The sequence below is a fragment of the Epinephelus lanceolatus genome, chromosome 22, assembly GCF_041903045.1.
Source record: "Epinephelus lanceolatus isolate andai-2023 chromosome 22, ASM4190304v1, whole genome shotgun sequence".
In the NCBI taxonomy this organism is placed as follows: domain Eukaryota; kingdom Metazoa; phylum Chordata; class Actinopteri; order Perciformes; family Serranidae; genus Epinephelus; species Epinephelus lanceolatus.
Window position 1 is genome coordinate 16250936 of NC_135755.1, and position 23814 is coordinate 16274749.

Below are 23814 nucleotides of genomic sequence, written 5' to 3' on the forward strand. Positions count from 1 at the left end.
TGGGTGTCGTCCATTCATACTTCCACTCAGTGTCTCCTCCATCCTCAATTTCACATGTAAGTGTGATCGTCTCTCCAGATAGTATATCTCAGGCCAGTTGGGTCGCAGGGTCACAACAGCTCTGTTTGTAACTGTTTATGCACAAGTTAGAAAAGATAAAACATAAAACATAATGTTTTCAATGTTAGTCTTAATCATAATTTATGAATACACAATGTAACCTATTGTTACTGCATTTTGTTTTTCATGTCATTTTGCCAACTAGTCATTTTTTTTCTTTACTGACTGGATCACTGTACTCTGTGTAGTGAACTAGCTTTCCTCTTCCTTCCGGACACTGACAGATACCATCTTGTGAGACACTTGTGTTTTGTTCACCATTTGTAACGATTATAGTTTCATGGGAATCTGAGGAACGTCTGAACCAGTCATATTTCCATCCAGCAGAGCCTTCCACAGAACAGGTCAGTGTCAGAGTGCCCCCTACTGGTACTGTTGTCCTGCCTGCTCTCAGAGTGGCCACAGGTCTTTGTGTTGCTTGGTTTAGAATACATTTTTATTATTCAGCTATTATTCATTATTATTTTCTAGGGAGTGAGCACGAGTTGTTTGTGTTTAACGAGACAACTGGTCGACCGTTCCTGTTGAATGTGTAAAGCCAGTCAGTGTCTGTTCCTTCTCTCATGTCACATATGAAGGTAACAGACTCTCCACTAAATAAATAGGGTGAGTTGGGTTCAATGATCAGCTCAGCGTCTGGAATCACACGCAAACATATAATAGATACTGTCAAACATTCAAACCCTAAAAAAGTGTTTGAGGAACATGTAATGACACACTCTTAATCACTGCTTTAGTCACATCATAACTGCTACATGAAATGATACATATATTGATCAAATATAGTGAATAAATAGTGAATAAACCCCAAAACAGAAAAGACAGAAAATTGTTCAGTCACCTTCAGTGTGTCCACAGTCGAGGAGTGTATTCAGCACTGTAATAAAGATTGATACTTAAGACATTATAAACTGGCTGAACTGTCAAATACATAATAAACAAAAGCATTTAAAAACAGCTGGAGCTGGACAAACATATGATACTCTGTTCATCTCACTACATGTTCCTTAATCTGTATCTGTCAAACAAATAAAGTCACTTATGTACTCACAGAATAACAACAGCACGCAGAACAAAGTCAGCCCCATCCTCACATCGAGCACTAACACTCTGCACTCTGTTTTATTTGAAGGGGTCCGCCTCTAATAAACAGAAGGACTGACACTGTACCAGGAAGAAAAAAAGAGAACTTACGTACATTTCAAATATGTAGATACAGTACATGAGATCAGACGTTTCCCACATCTTCTTTTTCTGAGTTTAGCCCTCACAACACTTTGGGTTTGACCACATATATGTTGAACTGTCAATGTGCAAGGCTGATTTAATCAGAAAATACAACTGTCTCAACAGCTTAGATCACATAGTTGTCACAATAAAGCTCAGAGAAGGATATTAAAAGAAGGGCTGCCTGCAAATATAAAAAGGAAAGAAATGAAATTTTGCAATGTTATGATGAAATTTGTCACAACTACACACACAGGAAGTGATAACTTAACTAAATATAAATTGTCTCGTGGGCACTCTGTCCAGAATTTAGACATCCGTTTCTTGTATTTTGCTCTGTCACTGTGGTGTTGACTACTATCTCTGGTGGTGTTGATTTACTCAGAAATGAGGAACACAATCGATTTCACAATCTCAAACACTGTGAGAAAACTTGTATCTCTAGTCTGCAAGATCTTAAAGCACACATCTTGATGAACGAGTTATTCAAGGTGAAAATTTTTACTGACGTACATTGTATAATTTGTTGAGAACAAAGTGATGAAACGACAGTCAGTGGAAACTAAAATCATCAACCCACTGAGGGCTGGATTCAAATTCACACTGAAAATCAATGTAAAAAATTGACTGATGCAACTTGTGTGAATTTTATCACGGCAACTCATAATGTGACTCAGTAGTGTGTATGGCCCCTACGTGCATGTATGCACTCTTAACAACATCTGGGCATGCTCCTGTTGAGTTGGCAGATGGTTTCCTGGACAGACTGTGGCGGCAACAGATGCACTGATACATAACGTCCCATAGGTGCTCAGTTGGACTTAGGTCAGGGGAACAAGAGGGCCAGTCAATGGCATCAATGCCTTTGTCATCCAGGAACTGCCTACACACTCTGACCACATGAGGCCAGGCACTGTCCTGCACCTGGAGGAACCCAGGGCCCACTGCACCAGCGTAAGGTCTGACAGTCGCTCTGAGGATTTCATTCTGGTACCTAACAGCAGTCAGGGTACTGTTTGATAACACGAATATCACGCGGATATTCACGCCTGTCACATGTGCTCAATGAACCTGCTCTCATCTGAGAGACCGGGCCGCCAGTGGTGGACCTGCCACGTCTGGTGTCTCTGGCGAATGCCAATCGAGCTGCATGGTGCTGGGCTGTGAGCACAGGTCCCATTAGAGGACGTCAGGCCCTCATGCCACCCTCATGGAGTCTGTTTCTGACAGTGTGGTCGGAAACATGCACACCAGTAGCCTGCTGGAGGTCATTTTGTTGAGCTCTGGCAGTGCTCCTGTTCCTCCTCACACAAAGGAGCAGATACTGGTCCTGCTGCTGGGTTGATGCCCATCTACGGTCCTGTCCAGCTCTCCTCATGTAATGGCCGGTTTGCTGGTGTCTCCTCCATGCTCTTGAGACAGTGCTGGGAGACACAGCAAATCTTGTGACCACACATATGGATGTGCCATCCTGGAGTAGCTGGACTACCTGTGCAACCTGACTGGGCTGCAGGTACCACCTCATGCTACAAGTAGTGATGAGTACACACATTTTTTTGAGCAGTGTATGTTTAGCTTAAAATTCAGTTTGTAACTTCCTGTGTGTGTAGTTGTGACGAATTTCATCTTAACATGGGAACATGTGACAGACATGAATATCCACGAAATATACGTGATATGGTGCCATGATGACTGTTAGGTACCAGGATGAAATCCTCAGAGCAACTGTCAGACCTTACGCTGGTGCAGTGGGCCCTGCATTCCTCCTGGTGCAGGAGGAAGCCAGGGTCCACTGGGTTCCTCCTGGTGCAGGACAATACCCGGCCTCATGAGGCCAGAGTGTGTAGGCAGTTCTTGGATGATGAAGGCATTGATGCCATTGACTGGCCCTCTGGTTCTCCTGACCTAAATCCAACTGAGCACCTATGGGACGTTATGTATCAGTGCATCTAAAACTGCCAACTACCACCACAGATTGTCCAGGAACTCACTGATGCTCAGTCCATAGGGACTTGGGTTGGGAACTGGAGGGTCGCCTGTTCGAGTCCCCGTCCGGACCAAAATATGGAGCGTGGACTGGTGGCTGGAGAGGTGCCAGTTCACCTCCTGGGCACTGCAGAGGTGCCCTTGAGCAAGGCACCGAACCCCCCAACCGCTCGGGGCGCCTGACCAAGAGCAGCCCCCTCACTCTGACATCTCTCCACTTTGCGCATGTATAGGTCCTGTTTGTGCATGTGTGTGTCTTTCAGACCTGTGTGTAATTGACAAGCAAGAATGAAAACACTGAATTTCCCCTCAGGGGGATTAATAAAATAAATAAACTTAAACTTAAACTTATCCAGGTCTGGGAGGCGATCCCCCAGGACACCATCCACCAACTCATCAAGAGCATGTCCAGACACTGTCAGGATTGCGTACAGGCACGTGGGTGCCATACACACTACTGAGTCACATTATGAGTTGCTGTGATAAAATTCACACAAGTTGCATCAGTCATTTTTTTACTTTGATTTTCAGTGTGAATTTCAATCCAGCCCTCAGTGGGTTGATGATTGTAGTTTCCACTGACTGTCATTACGTCATTTTGTTCTCAACAAATTATACAGTGTACATCAGTAAAGATTTTCAACTTGAATAACTCATTCATCAAGATCTGATGTGTGGTTTAAGTGTGCTTTAAGATCTTGAAGTCTAGAGATACAAGTTTTCTTTCAGTGTTTGAGACTGTGAAATTGATTGCGACCATCCTCTTCCTCATTTCTGTGCAACCAACACCACCAGAGATAGCTGCAGTCAACACCACAGTGACAGCAGGGGGGTATTCCATCAACGTAGCTAAGAATATCCAGACTAAGGTGTAATCTTGAAGTTTGACTAAACGCCAACTCCCAATCTAGCTCCAACCCGTTCCATCAAGTGAAATCAGCTGGCTCCAACTGATGCTAATTCAAGCCTCACCTGTTAAGCCTCAACTCATGCACGCGCCCAGGGAAAATAAAAAGCCCAAACTAGTTGAGTGAAGAAAATGTTGCAAAATGTCAAAAAGCAAAGGAAAGGAGCGAGCGGAGGCTTTTTCTACAGCCGAGCAAATGCTCCTTATGGAAGTGTATGAGGACTATAAGGACATAATTAAGAAAAAAGGCAATACTGCAGCGATTAATAAAGCAAGGCAGGTGGCGTGGCAGAATATCGCCGACAGGCTAAATGCGCAAGTGACAAAGAAAATTCAGCATTTCAGCATAATGTCATGTTATAGAAATCTTGACAAAATATATGTAGATAAGAACACCTATTAAATCTAACAATTCAAGAATGCCTAATTAAATGTGTAAATTAATATTAGTGAAAGACTATTTATCACATTTATCTACTGATTCCTATGTAAAGTTCAGATGATGCATTTAATCAAACTATTTTTTGTGAATCATCGCATTTTTCACAAAATTGATTGTAGATTATGACATTTCCGAAATGATCAGTTTATAGGAAATAATCACATTACATTTATCTATTGATTGTAGAAAATGACATTTAGCAAATCCATCAGCTCAGTGGAGATGAGGAAACCTATTAAGTGAATGCAGGTGATAGTGAATCAATGATCTATTTCTCATCATTTGGGAGTCAACTGTAAGCTCTATCCTTTATTATATAAAAATAAGGAAAATCCCCTTAAATGTATGGAATGTGCTATAGGATGAGGAACAGACAAACCACAATGGTGTGTGTCCCATTTTCATCCCTCACTTTTACCTCTCTGCAAACAGTTGTCTTACTTAGCCTCTCAGCATCACCGACACTATACAGGAATGTACTGCTAGCAAAGAACCTCAGTGCAATACAGACTGACTGCACAGTGGTCAGAGACGGGCTGCGGCGTGTGACCTTTATAATGTGTGGTTCCAGCAAACTGCATAGATACACTATGCTCTGCCTGCTGAACCGGTACCTCTCCCACAGATAGGAGTCCATCTGTATCAATGGGTTGGTCCTGTCCTGGAAGACCCTTGGGGCTGGTGGTGGTTGGAAGGCCCTCTGGACAATGTGGGCCTCCTCATCAACAGGATCCTCGATGAAGGGGCATGCCATTATTTCCTAATTTACTCTCTCTTGCTCTGTCTCTGTGTCTCTCTGGGTGTGTCCCTCTCCTTCTCTGGCCGTTGTCAGTTGACCTTAATTGGCTGTGAATTTGCTAGCCAATTGGAAACACAGTGGGGTGGGGATGGGAGGGCAATCACATATTCATGTACAATCTTTTTTTTAATGCCTCAGTTTCATTTTATTATAGTTTTGTTTTTATTAAATTGATTTTGGCTTTACTGTTGTGTTTTTTTTAATTATCTTATTTTTATTACATTTTAATTTGTTTTTAATAGTTAATGTTTTTAGATTAATTATGTTACATGTTTTATGATCTACATATTATTTTATCATTACATGACAGGTGTGAGTGTGTAAAGCACTGGCAGAACTGTCTTGTAGGTGTCTGTTCTTGTCTATTGAACATTTTTTGATCATAGATGGAGCTAATCCTCACCTTAATCCTGCTACAGACCAGGATTGCCCGGCAGTTAACCACTTTGATGGAACGGAGTTGTGGCTCAGGTTGATGGAACGGAAACCGGAGTTTAGCTCGATGTATCAGGCTTAGCCAGAACCACGGTTTCCATGGTTACCGATGTGAGGCTAATCTTAGCCACTTTGATGGAACAGAACTCTGGCTCACATTAGCCAGACTTGGCCATTTAAGCCTGGATTTGCCTTTAGCCTGCTTGATGGAATACCCCCCGGGTTTTATTGCTATGTTTATAATCATATGCATTTTACCTTCCAGGTTAACTACATGATATTTTAAATGCACAGCTACCCTGAAGACAATATTTCTAAAGTAATCTGTTGCTGTGTGCAGAACGCTCTGGGGGGTATTCCATCAGGAAAAAGCCGCCGCTCGCTCCTTTCCTTTGCTTTTTGACATTTTGCAACATTTTCTTCACTCGACTAGTTTGGGCTTTTTATTTTCCCTGGGCGCGTGCATGAGTTAAGGTTTTGTCAGGTGAGGCTTGAATTAGCATCAGTTGGAGCCAGCTGATTTCACTTGATGGAACGGGTTGGAGCTAGATTGGGAGTTGGCGTTTAGTCAAACTTCAAGATTACACCTTAGTCTGGATATTCTTAGCTACGTTGTTGGAATACCCCCCTGCTGTTAACAGGATGATGTCGTTGTCTAAATGTGTATGCAGCAACACATTTTGTAGGTGTGAAAAGGAAGTGAAGGAGGGTTAAATGACCTCATACTGACAGGCGGTGCCTTGGCCTGCTTTTTCTCCGGCTCTAGTTGGAGCAAGACATAACATTTTAAAAAAGCTCAGAGAAGGATATTAAAAGAAGGGCTGCATGTAAAAATAAAAAGAAAATGACATGATTGTGAAAACAGCGTAGGAATGGAGTCTTGTATGACAAGTGCATTACATTTTGAGCTACAAACCATCAATGTCTCATGATTAATATTTATTTATTTCTATTAGTTAACATTTTAACTAAGTACATGGTAAATTAAGGATGCCACCAATATACAGATCTGGAAAATAAACAGATTCTTACTTCAATATGTACCGTAGTGAAAGCATGCATATATACAATATCACCATAATCAAGAGCAGACGTGACTGTAGATTAAACAATGATCTTTCAACCAGCAGGAGGAAAACAAGATTTGTTTCTATACAAAAATCCAATTTTGACCCTCAGTTTGCTTGATAGTTGTTCTACATGGGTTTTAAAAGTGAGTCTAGTATCCAGGCAGAGGCCCAAATATTTATAATATTTTACAATTTCAATTGCAAACATCTCAAACTTCTGCTGTTATTTGGAACAAACTGCAGCTGATCCTGTCGTCACATTTGAGTATTCGTGCTCCTCTGGCTCATTATTCCTCCCTGTTAAAAGAATAAGATGAATTCATGAAAAGACAAGTTACTGTACTGTATTCAGGGTACACTGGCCTACACAAGCATCTCAACTTTTGTATGTCATTCTCACTACATAAAATGCACCCTTGTTAGCAATCAGTGTTTTTAAGATCAATTACAGAATATGTGACAACCCTGGATTCATTTAAAATCAGTCCTTTAACCAACTCTATTATTTCTGCTTCATGTTGAACAAAAAGTATCTACTGTACCATGTTCAGGTTCTTCAGAGCCTCTGATTGTTTCGTAGAGACAGACGTCACCTACAGAACAGAAAATCAAGCCAAGGTATTCATCATTTTAATCCCATTATGTAGGAATTCCCTAATCTTCTAAAACAGATAATCCAAACTGAAAATGTTAGTCTTAGATTTGATGATAAATCATGAAATGAATCAGGATTAAGGCTGACCGTGGAGAAGAGAAGCATACTCTCTGCCTTGCATTTCATCCTGGTTGATCATGTGGTCTGGAGCAGGACCCTGATTGGTGCTCTGAGACCTGGTGGGTCCAAAACATGAAGTAAATACAGTGGGTTTAATAAGGAACATGTAATGTGCTGCTGTTACGTTCAGAATGAGAGAAGAGAGTGTTGGGCCGACCTCATAAAGCATGAATCTGTAACAAAAGAAAAAAAAAGACATTAACTGTGACATTGTTTAGTATTGCAAATTGTTCTATTGTTACTACAGTACATGTGATTACATCACAATCTGATATCAGCAGGAAAAGATCTCACCTTTTGACTTTGTGTAGCGACACACAAACAGCAGCAGGAGAAGAATCAGTGAAACTCCACCAACCAGCCCAACAATCAACAGCACAGGAAATGGAGAGCTTTGTTCAGGCCTGGACGCTGCTATAATAAATATTATATTAATAATTACAAGTACTGACTCATAAATAAATGTACAAATATTAGAAGACATACACTCATAAACCCTGATCACACACCATGTACATTTAGATTCACACATAAACACACAGTAAAAACTTCTCAATCTAACCTATTATTTGATGAAAACTTTTCTTTGGCTCAAAGTTAATATTCCTTTGTAATATAAAGTAATATACAGTTAATTTATTAACATGTATTTACTTTTTTATTTCTGTGTTTCATCACTTAATGCCCTAGTTTATAAAACTAATATCTATCAACAAACTTGCAGGTAAACTCAGCTGAAACTTACCCATCTTCTAATTTAGTGATGACTTTTCTAACTCAGACCGTAACACAGCTGACAAATAAAGATTCTATTTTGAATCATACTCACATTTTACTGACATCCAACTCTCTGGTGACGTCCATCTCTGCAAACCTTGTGGTGAATCTTTTCCTTTACATTTATAAAAGCCTTCATCAGACTTTGACACTGCAGAGATAGTCAGCTCCCCTCCAGTAACACTCTGGATGAGTTTGTCATTTTTATAGAAATCCACATTATAAGGAACTTTTTCTGTCCTCAATTTGCAGCCAAGAGTGACAGAATCTCCCTCAGTAACAGGATGGACAGGGCTCACCAGGATAATATCACCGTCTGTAAAAAGATTAAAGAATACAAAGATTTGGTTGCAGAGATCAGCTGGTGCAGCTTAAACAAGCTGATGTAACATTATGACAATGAATTAAATGTTGGAATTGATTTTACAGCTGCATACAGTAACTGAGAAATCCCTGTCTTACTGTAAATGTATCTTTCTGTCATCAAACCAACAAAAAGATTATAGTGCTTGTTTCAGTGTTGCTCACTGATGTACTGTAATACGGTAATTTTTCAAAACTATGTAACAGAATGTTAAAATACTTCAGAAACAAAATCTTTTAAATGAATTAAGACTCACACTGTATAGTGATGTTGACTGCATTGCTGAACTGTCCTGTTTCAGACTCACACCAGAAGATTCCACTCTGCCAGTAACGGTCCATGTTGCATCTGGATCCAGTCATGGTCCCCCAGGAAGAAGAGGAAGAAGAAGAAGAAGAAGAAGAAGAAGAAGAAGAAGAAGAAGAAGAAGAAGAAGAAGAAGAAGAAGACGAGTGTGTCGTGTAGCCATCTACAGAAAACCTGCTCACTCTCCACTCAGTAGAGTTTCCCTCACAGCTCAGTGACACAGGCTCTCTGCTGAAGTGTTGCATTCTGTCAGGACTCACTGTGAGAGACGCTGCTGAATGAGAATCTAAAAACACATAAAAAGCAGACAAAGAATAAAGATTAAAAAAGGCCATACTGTCAACAATCATTTGATTTCCTTGTTGGTTTTAATCTGTTTAAATGCTGGAGTATAGACACAAAGGATCACACCAATACAGGTATATAATAGAATTTAAAATTCCACCATGGAAACAACCCTTCAGGTTTAATGTGGATTTAATTGTTGTGGCTAAGTTGTGCAACAGTGTAACACAGTGCACGTTATGCCATTGGTGCAAAGGTGACGTGTGCAAATTGTGAAGGAATGTGCAGTTCACAGACTGCACAAATGCAAGGGTGCATACATTGAACTACGGCTCTCTGGGTACATAATTTCAATGTGAATCCCAAAAAAAGGGCAAGCATAAAAAGTGAGTATATATTTGATGTCTAAAATGCATTTTGGAGAGAATTGTTGGATGTTAAAGTGCCACAGTAAAGCACCATTATGTAGAAGTAGCAACACCAGAACAGACAAATACCCCATTACAACTAAAAGACCTGTATTTAAAGGTTTGAGGGACAGAGAGAAGGAAACAAGCAAACATAAACTGAAGGAAGTAACACATAAAAAGCAGACAAACAAAGAATGAAAAAATTAAACAAGGCCATACTGTCAACAATCAGTTGGTTTAACTGTGTTTTAATGTGTTTAAATGCTGGAGTTCAAACGCAAAGGATCACACCAATACAGGTATATAATAAAATGTAAGTACCACAGGGAACCATTACATAAAAGCAGCAACACAAAAACAGACAAATAACCCATTACGCCTAAAAGCCCTGCATTGAAGGGTTTGGGGGGCAGAAAGAAGGAAACAAGCAAACATAAATAGAGCGAAGTAAGAAAGTACATCAAAATAAAAGTGGAAAAAAGAACAGAGGAAAGGGAAGCTGAAGAAATAGATGGAAGGAAAGAAGAAAAAGACAGTATCTGATGTTTTCATAGAATGTCCTTAACGGTAAGACTAGGTCCTCGTAAAGATTAAAGTTATTCACAAATCATCGTAGAGCTTCAAAGAGCTCCGAAGATGAAAAACTGTTAGGAGTAAAGCGGAGGACTTTTAAGAGACTTAAGAGTTTCTTAATCAGAGGAGAAAATGGCAGAAACACAAAGAGGTAGGAGAAATATTCTCCAAACACTGGATGACAGTGAGTTAATGAAGTGCTACAGATTAGATTGCGCAGGAATTATGTTTGTGGTTGATCTCATTCAGGGTACGCACACATTTTCCATCCAACACATTAATGCTATAACATCAGACATAAAATGATCACAATAGCAAGATATTTGAAGCACTAGAAAAATGAAGCAGTGCAGCAGTGATGACTTGAGTCTGTCTCAACCTTCCATCAGCAGAGTGATCACACTAATCAATAACAACACTTTCACAGTCAGTGGTTCATTTCATTTCCACTGGGTGTCTACACCTTGCAGGCTCAAACCAATCACATCTGTTAAAAGAATGCATCATACCTAGCAACCATGTCAATTACACCTTCTCACTAAGGTAAAAGTTCCTGTCCCTTCCTCGCTCAAAGTTGCTCTGAGAACTTTCCTAAATCACTGCTAAGCTAGGACTCCTTACTAAAAGTATTTAGGCTGTTAGGAGCTCTCTGAGAGTGTTTTCAGAATGTTGTTTAATACGGCCCTTGATGTTGGTGTGAGGGAATAGTCATAACAAGTGCATGTCTACTATTGTGTCAGCATAAAAAAACTCAAACTAAACCTACCTCCAGACCAGACACACTTAGGTCCACTGTAAAGAGTATAATACACTGGATCTCCTCTTCCAGCTCTGCACACATATCCTGCTGTGTGTGTCTGTCCATCAACAATGTAGGAATCCTGTTCAGTCCCATTGATGCTGCCAGGTATCAGCTCATAGCTGTAGGAGTCGTCTGACAGTTTGGGAACAGCCTTATACCAGAAGAACCTCCATCCTGCAGATGGATGTTCAACTCTGCAGTTCAGAGTTACTGAGGCTCCAGGACTCAGCCATAATGGAGACACAGTGAGGACAGGCTGAGGTTTATCTGTTGGAAAGTGATTTCACAGAATGAAGACATGCTATAATGTGTTGTTGGTAGATGACATCCACGACTTGTATTCAAATTCAAATATAAAGGTGCACTGTCTGAAAATACAGGGAACAATAATTTCTTTTTTACATTCAGCAAAACAAAAATGACGACTGATGACATGTGACTTACAATCCAAAACTCTCAATGTGAAAGCATCACTCCACTCTGTTGAAGACTTTTCATGTTTCAGTGTGCCCATACACCTGTAGTCTCTGTTGTATGATGACAACACATTTCTAATCATGTTTTCCTTTTGTTTTTCAGGTCTGTATGAGCGGGGTGTCGTCCATTCATACTCCCACTCAGCGTCTCCTCCATCTTCAATTTCACATGTAAGTGTGATCGTCTCCAGATAGTATATCTCAGGCCAGTTGGGTCGCAGGGTCACAACAGCTCTGTTTGTGACTGTTCATGATCAAGAGGCCACAAATATAAAAATTAGAAAAGATTAAACATCAAACTCATTTTAGTGTTAGTCTTAATCCTCATTCAAAAATACACAGTGTATTATTTATTGCATTTTATATTCCATATCATATTACCGACTGGATCACTGTACTCTGTGTAGTAAAGTGGATCTCCTCTTCCTCCTCTGCACCAGTAGAGTCCTCCCTGTGAGACACTGATTGTGTCATTTGAGAGGAAGACAACATCTTGTGTGGTCAGAGGTTCAGAGGCTTTATTGCCTCTGTACCAGAAGTATTTCCAACCAGATGATGATGATGATGATGATGATGATGATGGGCTCACAGAGCAGGTCAGCATCACACTGCCCCCTGATGGAAAGTGTCTGCTCAGGTTGGCCTTTGGTTGTGCTGTTTAATTTAGACAAAGACATAAAAGTGGTCATTATTTCCCTGTGAATCAGTCCAGTTTGAAAGATAATTAAAATTAATAACATAATCTCATCCAGCATTCTTGGTGGTGCTACGACTTACTGTAGAAAATGATATCACATTATTTTGATCACCTTTTTAAATCAGTATATATTATTATTATTATTATTATTATTTAAATTTTATATACTTTATTAATCCCTGAAGGAAAATTCAATTTTTCACTCTGTTGTCAATTACACACAGGTCCGAACACACACATGCACAAACTGGACCTATACATGCACTAAGTGGAGAGATGTCAGAGTGGGCTGCCCATGACAGGCGCTCCGAGCAGCTGGGGGGTTCGGTGCCTTGCTCAGGGGCACCTCGGCAGTGCCCAGGAGGTGAACTGGCACCTCTCCAGCTACCAGTCCACGCTCCATATTTTTGGTCCGGAAGGGGACTCGAACAGGCGACCCTCCGGTTCCCAACCCAAGTCCCTATGGACTGAGCTACTGCCGCCCCAAAGTATCGTAAACTGATGGAAATCAGTTGCAACAATGCTTCTGTTAAACATTTATTAACCACTAAAGTTGTTGCTTAAATTAACCTAAAGTGGATTAAAGTGAGCACAAACACACTTCTAAGAATGAACAACAATTTAAACACAGCTTTCTCTTTTTCCCTTTGTTAAGTGTCCACTGTGTCTGAGATAATGCAGAGAAATCATCACTCCACTTCACTCTGGAAATGCTAAAGTACATGCCTGCTGCTCTTCATCGCAAAATGCCCTTAAATTTTGAGACTCTAGTATGAAAACTACTTACGTTCCATTTTGAGTTTTACTGGTTCAGATTCTTCGTCCTCAAATTTACACATGTAAGAGCTCCCATCTGAAATGACTTGAACTGTGTTTTCTGAAGACATCGCTGACTGATGGTTTGTGTCTCTTTCAATAGGTGATCCGTCTTTGTAGAAAACAGCATTCTTCTCCTTTGTCTGAGTACGATGTCGACAGCGCAGGGTCACTGATTCTCCTTCAAACACAGTGGACGCAGGACTTTCCAGGATCACATCTTTGTCTGTGGAACACAGGTCAGTAGGTGATTCATTAAATCATCTCAACAAATGAACATATCAGTCATATGAAGATCTTGTTTGAGTCGTAGGGGACAAATTCTTGACCATCCCTGTGGATTGTGTAATAACAGTTAGAGTCTTTTTCTCAATCTAAAACTTTTTTAAACAAGATTAACAACATTCATACATTATATATTGGCACTTTGCCAAACAGGGTGATCATATCAACATGGCTGATAAACATAAATGAATACATAAAGTAATGCTTGTAGTGAACTTGGTCATGGTGGTAAAATGTATCACTTACCTGATACAGTTAGAGAAACTTTATTACTTTCTTTTCTTGAATGTGCTGAGCGCTTGTGAGCACCAATGCACTGGTATTCACCACTGTCGTCTGTCGACAGAGATTGTGATGTATATCTCTTATCGGGGTTGAAGGGGAGAAATTCTTGATGATCCCTCTTGATTTTGTAATACCAGTCGGTGTCTTCTCCTTCCCTCATGTCACATATGAAGGTAACAGACTCTCCGGTAAATAAAGTGGACCAGTTTGGTTCAATGGTCAGCACAGCATCTATAAAACCAACATAAACATTGTGTTTTCTTTATTGTATTAATTAAACACTGCCGAAACAGAACACACAGAAAATGGTGAAAAGTGATGCAGTTGTTGAATATTTGTCTCGAGTGAATATATAAACAAGAAGAAGTATAATTACCTTGAGCATGTCCACAGTAGAGGAGTAAATTCAGTGCTGAGATAAAAATTGGAACTTCATCAGACATTATCAAACTTACAGAAAAGATCATTTCTTTCATTAATGGCAACAATTCTTTCAAAGTCACTGATGTACTCACAGAAAACCCCCAGCACACAGAGCAGAGTGTGCCCCATCTTCACACTCACGACTGTTACTCTGCCTCTGAGAAATGCTTCTACGCTGTGTAAAGAAAAAGCTCAGAACATGTGAATCATATGATGAAAGATCAGAAACTGTGGGATGACAGAAGATGCATTACACATAAATACTGGACAGGAAGTTTTCTCTCACTTCTTCCTCTGAATCATTGCATTCTGTACTTCCTTCCCTTTTACACGAAGCTCACCCAACCAGACTGGTTTGACCACGGCATATTTTAATGTTAGTTTTTGTTGGACTTTATTTGTTGTGACCCACACAAGACAATCTACTAATCGATTTGCAAATACACAGAACTTACTCTGTGGACATGTACTTTAATTTCACAGAAAAATGTTACAGGTTTTATGAGGTTTCACATTCAGTGAATGTAGAGTCTGTAGGCAAACCCTGGAGATCTTGCCTCTGGAAGAAGAGCGGAAGAGCCCTTGTTTCCGTATGTGGTCCGCGTGATATTGATCAGTCACGTTTGAGCCGGGTGCAGTTGTTGCCAGGTTAAACGGTCCATGCGGTGAACTAACGAGGCGGAACATAATTGGCGTCACTGCAAACTCTGAATCCATCGCAATGGTTCAGCATATTTACTTATATATAAACGGAAGTCGGAAATGGAAATTCGCCTCCTCCGCCCAAATCAAACCGGAATGCCAAAAAACCGGGGTTCTGCCCCAGAGGCTGTATCGCCATCTGCTGAAAGTCAGACGGCGATACAGCCAATGGGTTCCAAGAATGTGGCTAACATAACTAATGCTTAGTATGCTTTTATTTTGATTGATTGATCGGGGCAGCGTTCAGTCAAAAATGGTGGCTGCGCTGTAAGTGCTCCCTCTTGTGGCTGTCAATTATCAGTGTCATCTCTTGTCATTGTAACCTGTTTGATCCAGTGACGGTAACAGCTGATGGTGCTGATGAGAAGACGGGAAGAAAGAATCATGTAGCAGAGACACACCAGTGACATCATCTCTTTCAAAGCATTTAACCTTGATGTTACTGTCACGAGGATAGTGATCATTTTCATTATCAGGCCAACTGTCAAGAACGTTAACTGATCACCTGACAGAGGTAAATGTAGGCTACTAAAGGGACTGATAATTCCATCTGTCGTGTAAATTACTAATTATTGTGACATCTATCAATACATGCCCTATATCACTCCTAGCCATGCCTTACACAGCACTGCACCCACCCCAAAACAGTTACAGTTAGCTAACACCTCAGTTTGACCCCCTAAGCATATTCAATCAGTGTATCAACAAAGTAGTGGTGGTGGAAATGAACAAAGTACATTACGACTTAGGTCCTGTACTTAAGTATCATTTTGATGTACTTGTACTTTACTTGAGAATAACTCGTTCATCAAGATGTGGGATTTAAGTGTGCTTTAAGATCTTGCAAACTAAGTTTTCTCACAGTGTTTGAGACTGTGAAATTGATTGCAACCATCCTCTTCCTCATTTCTGTGTAAACCAACACCACCAGAGATAGTTGCAGTCAACACCACAGCGACAGCAGGTTTTATTGCTATGTTTATAATCATATGCATTTTACCTTCCAGGTTAACTACATGATATTTTAAATGCACAGCTACCCTGAAGACAATATTTCTAAAGTAATCTGTTGCTGTGTGCAGAACGTTGTGGTGTTAATGGGATGATGTTGTTGTCTAAATGTGTATGCAGCAACACATTTTGTAGGTGTGAAAAGGAAGTGAAGGAGGGTTTAATGACCTCATACTGACAGGCAGTGCCTTGGTCGTATTTTTCTCCGGCTCTAGTTGGAGACATAACATTTTAAAAAAGCAACATTTGGTGATTGATGTTTTATTTTATGATGTTTATGGCAAAGTCAAAGAAAACAATGTTTAAATTCTGGACAGAGTGCCCAGGAGACAATTTATATTTAATTAATGTTCATTTAGTCACTTCCTGTGTGTGTGTGTGTGTGTGTGTGTGTGTGTGTGTGTGTGTGTGTGTGAGATTGAACGATGCATCACAGACTCTACTGGTGCAAAAGTTAATTTTCACAATCATGTCATTTTCTATTTATGTTTACATGCGGCCCTTCTTTTAACATCCTTCTCTGAGCTTTATTGTGACAACTATCTGATCTCAGCTGTTGAGACAGTTGTATTTTCTGATTAAATTAGCATTGCATTGTACCCTGTGGTTTTTGTTTGTTTATTTCTTAATGGTCATAAAAAATCTTCCAAAACATGAAATCATCCTGATCTAAAAGTATTTTTACACCCACAACTCTGATAATACTGTAAATAGGGATTATTTCACTATAGTTCAGTTGATCATTTCCATCATTGCTCTCTGTGTAGAAACAGAACACACAACTATGAAAAATGCAAAATGCCCAACAATTATCTGTTATAATTATGAACTACTTAGTGCAATACTAGTGTTGTCTAAAATACTGTGACCGTGTGACGTCCCTGCATGCTACCTGCAGTGGTTGGGCAGGAAGTGTGGGACTGTCACCATGTTTGCAGCATGTAGTTGCTGCAGTTTACTGTGTGTGTACTGAGTTTTGTTGAGTAATAATGCAGTTGGATATGCAGGGTTTGGAGGTGTATGTGATATTAAATCCACATTAAACCTGAAGGATTGTTTCCATGTGTGTGATCCTTTGTGTCTATACTCCAGCATTTAAACAGATTAAAATCAACAAGGAAATCAAATGATTGTTGACTTTATGGCCTTTTTCGTTTTTTAATGCTTTGTCTGCTTTTTATGTGTTTTTTAGATTCTTGTTCAGCAGCATCTCTCACAGTGAGTCCTGACAGACTCCGTGTGTATCAACAAACTCAACGAGACAGACAATGGCAGCTATCAAGTTTCAGTCACTGATGGGGATTATGTTGACTCAGTGGAGAAACACATACTGATTGTTGAAGGTAAGATCTGAATGCTTTCTTTGTCTTTAGCCAGTGTATGGGTCTTCTTGGTCTGCAGATTTCATTGTTAAGGTTATTATGGCAGTCCTTATGATACATGTTTCTTTAACTTGCAGTATTTAGTGCAAGACCGCCTTCAAGATTTTCTCAAACCTTTCATGACATCAGACACCCCTTTAAATGCATACACCACATGTTTTCATTGTGACTTCAAAAAAGTTCTATCGTCCAGTTTACAAATAAAATCACATACACTGTACATTGTTACACAGTTGGCATCTGCCATTGTACATCTCTGTTTATTTTTAAATAATATGTGGAAGTTAAAGTCTCTTTTGCCTATGAATCTTTGATAAAGACCACGTGGCTTGAACCTTCATGTAAATTTTGTGTTACCAGAACCGGCTGCTGACATAGAAAGTTTAGACAAAGCCTAGGTATGCTGGGATACTGTAGGGGCACTCAATGGCTAGGGAAATAAATTTATGAAAAAATTTCTTAAACCATTCAGTTACACATGCATATGTGTGTTGTGGAGGCTTTATCTGAGTCCTGTGTTGGTACAAATTTATTGATGTTGTTATTCCTACTAGTTGCCACCAGAGGGTGCCAACAAATCACCCAATGCCTCAATCTGTCTGTTTGGGTGGGTGTTGCAGAAACTGCTCCTACACCCAGTGGCGGTTCTTGCCATAGGCGATATAGGCGGCCGCCTAGGGCACCATTCCAAGGGGGGCGCCAAAATTGCACCTGTTACAACAGCAACAACAAAAAGTTTCAGTGTGTCATCACAGTCTGTTGGCGTCTGCCACAGTCCACCCACCTGTCAGCCACAAAGCTATTGGAATAAAGAGTACACCCACCTTCTCCTCTGTAACCCACTCATCTACCTATTAGTACACCCACCTCATCAGCTATCACTACACTACTGAGAGGAGTGTATGTGGAGAGAAATAAAATAAAACACAACAACAACAACAACAACAACAGTAAATCCGTGTTGAAATCAGGAGGAGAGCTAGTTATCATTACCTCTGAGCAGCCGGTGGCCACAATGGACAGCTCCATTGATTTACATTGTGGTGCCTTCACCCTCTATTCAGTAAAAAATACTATTTGGCGAAGGTACATTACAACATTCTCATGATGTGTTCAGTGTAATCTTGTAAAATGTAGCTTTTGGAGAGAAACTTGAATAAATCCAGCTGTTTGAAGGAGAAATTTGTTGATGTTTTCACAGCAATATAAAAAAGAAATTAGAGAGGGAATTACGGCATATTATAAAAAGTTTTTTGTCACACTTACACTAACCAGAGAGCAGAGGTAACACAGCAGTTTTTGCAGTAGAACCTTATAAATGAACAAGATACAATGCTGCTCCCTTCTGTTTGTTAAGGAGGACCATCCCACCTTTTCATAGAAGATGCAATGGAGTGTGAGAAATGTACCACCTATGATGAAGTGCAGCGCTTTGTGAATCACAGAGTCAAGAGGCTTTAAGGTGGAGGAAGAAGCATGCATATATACAATATTTCCGTAATCAGGAGCAGACGTGACTGCAGATTAAAAAATAGTATTTCAATGAGCAGGAGAAAAACAAGATTTGTTTCTATACAAAAATCTAATTTTGACCTTGTATGTATTATTATTATGTTTTTTGTTTTTTTTTTAGAAAAAATTGTCTTACACCCCTTAAAATCAAGAAGGCCTCCAAACCCCCTGTGAAGTTTTGGTGACCCTTAGTGGGTGTCAGGACTCCCAGGTTGGAAACCTGTGACCTAGAGAACATAAGCTTGTTTTAAATGTACCAGAATTTAAAAGAAGCTCATGTTTGATGAGAGAGATCTGAAATATATCAGAGCAGTGTGTAGATTTTCCATGGCCTGATTAAGAGAAGAGCCGCTGACACATAAAAGCATGTCATCTGCATAAAAATGTGCACGTTTTTAGATTTCTATCAAAGAAACATACACCTAACAAAAGCATGACTTTACTGGATCACTACAATCAGAGAGAAGACAAACAAATAAACTGCTTATGTACAGGAAATCATTTAAGAACAATTAAAAACACTGGCGACAGCAAACTATTGGAACAAAAGTTTATTGATACATGAAATGGTCAACCATACTTTTAACAATACAGAAGCTATTTATAGTATACAGAAGATATTTTGGAAGATTTTTAATGACAGTTAAGAAATAAACAAACAAAAATCATAGCGTACAATGTAATGCTGATTTAATCAGAAAATACAACTGTCTCAACAGTTTAGATCACATAGTTGTCACAATAAAGCTCAGAGAAGAATATTAAAAGAAGGGCTGCATGTAAAAATAAAAAGAAAATGACATGATTGTGAAAACAGCGTAGGAATGGAGTCTTGTATGACAAGTGCATTACATTTTGAGCTACAAACCATCAATGTCTCATGATTAATATTTATTTTATATATATATAAAAAATATATATTTATTTTATTTATTAGTTAACATTTTTAACTTAAAACATGGTAAATTGAGAATGCCACCACTATACAGATCTGGAAAATAAACAGATTCTTACTTCAATATGTACCGTAGTGAAAGCATGCATATATACAATATCACCATAATCAAGAGCAGACGTGACTGTAGATTAAACAATGGTGTTTTGACTAGCTAGGAGAAAAACAAGATTTGTTTCTATACAGAAATCCAATTTTGACCTTCAGTTTGCTTGATAGTTGTTCTACATGGGTTTTAAAAGTGAGTCTAGTATCCAGGCAGAGGCCCAAATATTTATAATATTTTACAATTTCAATTGCAAACATCTCAAACTTCTGCTGTTATTTGGAACAAACTGCATCTGAAGTTGTCTACAGGAGCTTTAAAAAATGAAGTGGCTGTAAATTGTAAGAGGCAATACAACAGATAAATATTCCACAGAAACACAACAAATTATTTGAATGTATATATATGTATATATGTGTGTGTGTGTGTGTGTGTATGTATATGTGTATATATATATATATATATATATATATATATATATATATACATACAGTACAGGCCAAAAGTTTGGACACACCTTCTCATTCAATGCGTTTTCTTTATTTTCATGACTATTTACATTGTAGATTCTCACTGAAGGCATCAAAACTATGAATGAACACATGTGGAGTTATGTACTTAACAAAAAAAGGTGAAATAACTGAAAACATGTTTTATATTCTAGTTTCTTCAAAATAGCCACCCTTTGCTCTGATTACTGCTTTGCACACTCTTGGCATTCTCTCCATGAGCTTCAAGAGGTAGTCACCTGAAATGGTTTCCACTTCACAGGTGTGCCTTATCAGGGTTAATTAGTGGAATTTCTTGCTTTATCAATGGGGTTGGGACCATCAGTTGTGTTGTGCAGAAGTCAGGTTAATACACAGCCGACAGCCCTATTGGACAACTGTTAAAATTCATATTATGGCAAGAACCAATCAGCTAACTAAAGAAAAACGAGTGGCCATCATTACTTTAAGAAATGAAGGTCAGTCAGTCCGGAAAATTGCAAAAACTTTAAATGTGTCCCCAAGTGGAGTCGCAAAAACCATCAAGCGCTACAACGAAACTGGCACACATGAGGACCGACCCAGGAAAGGAAGACCAAGAGTCACCTCTGCTTCTGAGGATAAGTTCATCCGAGTCACCAGCCTCAGAAATCGCAAGTTAACAGCAGCTCAGATCAGAGACCAGATGAATGCCACACAGAGTTCTAGCAGCAGACCCATCTCTAGAACAACTGTTAAGAGGAGACTGCGCCAATCAGGCCTTCATGGTCAAATAGCTGCTAGGAAACCACTGCTAAGGAGAGGCAACAAGCAGAAGAGATTTGTTTGGGCCAAGAAACACAAGGAATGGACATTAGACCAGTGGAAATCTGTGCTTTGGTCTGATGAGTCCAAATTTGAGATCTTTGGTTCCAACCGCCGTGTCTTTGTGAGACGCAGAAAAGGTGAACGGATGGATTCCACATGCCTGGTTCCCACTGTGAAGCATGGAGGAGGAGGTGTGATGGTGTGGGGGTGTTTTGCTGGTGACACTGTTGGGGATTTATTCAAAATTGAAGGCACACTGAACCAGCATGGCTACCACAGCATCCTGCAGCGACATGCCATCCCATCCGGTTTGTGTTTAGTTGGACGATCATTTATTTTTCAACAGGACAATGACCCCAAACACACCTCCAGGCTGTGTAAGGGCTATTTGACCAAGAAGGAGAGTGATGGAGTGCTGCGGCAGATGACCTGGCCTCCACAGTCACCGGACCTGAACCCAATCCAGATGGTTTGGGGTGAGCTGGACCGCAGAGTGAAGGCAAAGGGGCCAACAAGTGCTAAACACCTCTGGGAACTCCTTCAAGACTGTTGGAAAACCATTTCAGGTGACTACCTCTTGAAGCTCATGGAGAGAATGCCAAGAGTGTGCAAAGCAGTAATCAGAGCAAAGGGTGGCTATTTTGAAGAAACTAGAATATAAAACATGTTTTCAGTTATTTCACCTTTTTTTGTTAAGTACATAACTCCACATGTGTTCATTCATAGTTTTGATGCCTTCAGTGAGAATCTACAATGTAAATAGTCATGAAAATAAAGAAAACGCATTGAATGAGAAGGTGTGTCCAAACGTTTGGCCTGTACTGTATATATAAAAGCTGCAAATACTGTTTAAACAAAGGTTTAGTTTATCATGTCATCCATTCTGTGGGTTTTGTTGATGCAGATCTCTTTATTGATCTGGAGATCTGGAAGAAAACCAAAGGAAAAGAATTAAGAGAATTAAGCTCATCTAAGAATGAATGGGTGCTTTTTGACATTCAACTCTGTTATTACACAACATGAAATGATTGTCAGTGACAGTGGCGACAACTAATTTGTGTGAGATGAGATGTAAATGTGCCATATATTAATCGGTGTAAAAAAACAAACATAAAAATAATAGTATCAAAAAGTGTAAATCTCTTGTACTTTGTAGATGAAGGATTTGACCATTGCTGACTCCTGGTGGTGCTATTAAAAACTTACAATGTGACAGGCAGCACAGCATCTAATAAAATCTTATATTATAGAAAATAGAATTACATAGAATATTTATATTTAGTACAAAGTTTATTGTACTTGACTGTACCTGCAGCTGATCCTGTCGTCACATTTGAGTATTCGTGCTCCTCTGGCTCATTATTCCTCCCTGTTAAAAGAATAAGATGAATTCATGAAAAGACAAGTTACTGTACTGTATTCAGGGTACACTGGCCTACACAAGCATCTCAACTGTTGCATGTCATTCTCACCACATAAAATGATGCACGCAACCCTCTTAGCAATCAGTGTTTTTAAGATCAATTACAGAATATGTGACAACCCTGGATTCATTTAAAATCAGTCCTTTAACCAACTCTATTATTTCTGCTCCATGTTGAACAAAAAGTATATACTGTACCATGTTCAGGTTCTTCAGAGCCTCTGATTGTTTCGTAGAGACAGACGTCACCTACAGAACAGAAAATCAAGCCAAGGTATTAAACATTTTAATCCCATTATGTAGGAATTCCCCAATCTTCTAAAACAGATAATCAAAACTGAAAATGTTAGTCTTAGATTTGATGATAAATCATAAAATGAATCAGGATTAAGGCTGACCATGGAGAAGAGAAGCATACTCTCTGCCTTGCATTTCATCCTGGTTGATCATGTGGTCTGGAGCAGGACCCTGATTGGTGCTCTGAGACCTGGTGGGTCCAAAACATGAAGTAAATACAGTGGGTTTAATAAGGAACATGTAATGTGCTGCTGTTACGTTCAGTATGAGAGAAGAGAGTGTTGGGCCGAGAGCTTTGTTCAGGCCTGGACGCTGCTATAATAAATATTATATTAATAATTACAAGTACTGACTCATAAATAAATGTACAAATATTAGAAGACATACGCTCATAAACCCTGATCACACACCATGTACATTTAGATTCACACATAAACACACAGTAAAAACTTCTCAATCTAACCTATTATTTGATGAAAACTTTTCTTTGGCTCAAAGTTAATATTCCTTTGTAATATAAAGTAATATACAGTTAATTTATTAACATGTATTTACTTTTTTATTTCTGTGTTTCATCACTTAATGCCCTAGTTTATAAAACTAATATCTAACAACAAACTTGCAGGTAAACTCAGCTGAAACTTACCCATCTTCTAATTTAGTGATGACTTTTCTAACTCAGACCGTAACACAGCTGACAAATAAAGATTGTGTTTTGAATCATACTCACATTTTACTGACATCCAACTCTCTGGTGACGTCCATCTCTGCAAACCTTGTGGTGAATCTTTTCCTTTACATTTATAAAAGCCTTCATCAGACTTTGACACTGCAGAGATAGTCAGCTCCCCTCCAGTAACACTCTGGATGAGTTTGTCATTTTTATAGAAATCCACATTATAAGGAACTTTTTCTGTCCTCAATTTGCAGC

At 39.4% G+C, this 23814-nt stretch overlaps 1 protein-coding gene and 2 long non-coding RNA genes across 3 annotated transcripts in view; all 3 read right to left on the reverse strand.

Moving 5' to 3' along the window:
* Window positions 1–3: 3 nt before the first annotated feature.
* Window positions 4–1217, reverse strand: LOC144459851 (uncharacterized). The gene is made up of 3 exons (XR_013488646.1): window positions 1172–1217; window positions 962–997; window positions 4–131 (listed from the first exon to the last, which is right to left on the reverse strand). It is a non-coding gene; the product is annotated as an uncharacterized LOC144459851 (long non-coding RNA).
* A 5665-nt stretch (window positions 1218–6882) lies between these two features.
* The window catches only part of LOC144459945 (uncharacterized), a 36204-nt gene continuing 19272 nt past the window's right edge, over window positions 6883–23814 (reverse strand). The window contains exons 19-32 of the mRNA XM_078164782.1: window positions 14353–14451; window positions 14214–14249; window positions 13799–14068; window positions 13239–13493; window positions 12136–12408; window positions 11723–11998; window positions 11243–11545; window positions 9159–9494; window positions 8591–8854; window positions 8056–8175; window positions 7919–7934; window positions 7729–7817; window positions 7529–7579; window positions 6883–7283 (exon numbers count right to left, since the gene is read on the reverse strand). Of these exons, the coding sequence (XP_078020908.1) occupies window positions 7210–7283; window positions 7529–7579; window positions 7729–7817; window positions 7919–7934; window positions 8056–8175; window positions 8591–8854; window positions 9159–9494; window positions 11243–11545; window positions 11723–11998; window positions 12136–12408; window positions 13239–13493; window positions 13799–14068; window positions 14214–14249; window positions 14353–14451 (2462 nt within the window). The 3' untranslated portion in view covers window positions 6883–7209. The remainder of the gene's footprint in view (window positions 7284–7528; window positions 7580–7728; window positions 7818–7918; window positions 7935–8055; window positions 8176–8590; window positions 8855–9158; window positions 9495–11242; window positions 11546–11722; window positions 11999–12135; window positions 12409–13238; window positions 13494–13798; window positions 14069–14213; window positions 14250–14352; window positions 14452–23814) is intronic.
* On the reverse strand, window positions 19486–23080 carry LOC144459850 (uncharacterized). The gene is made up of 4 exons (XR_013488645.1): window positions 22985–23080; window positions 22785–22835; window positions 22473–22532; window positions 19486–20157 (listed from the first exon to the last, which is right to left on the reverse strand). It is a non-coding gene; the product is annotated as an uncharacterized LOC144459850 (long non-coding RNA).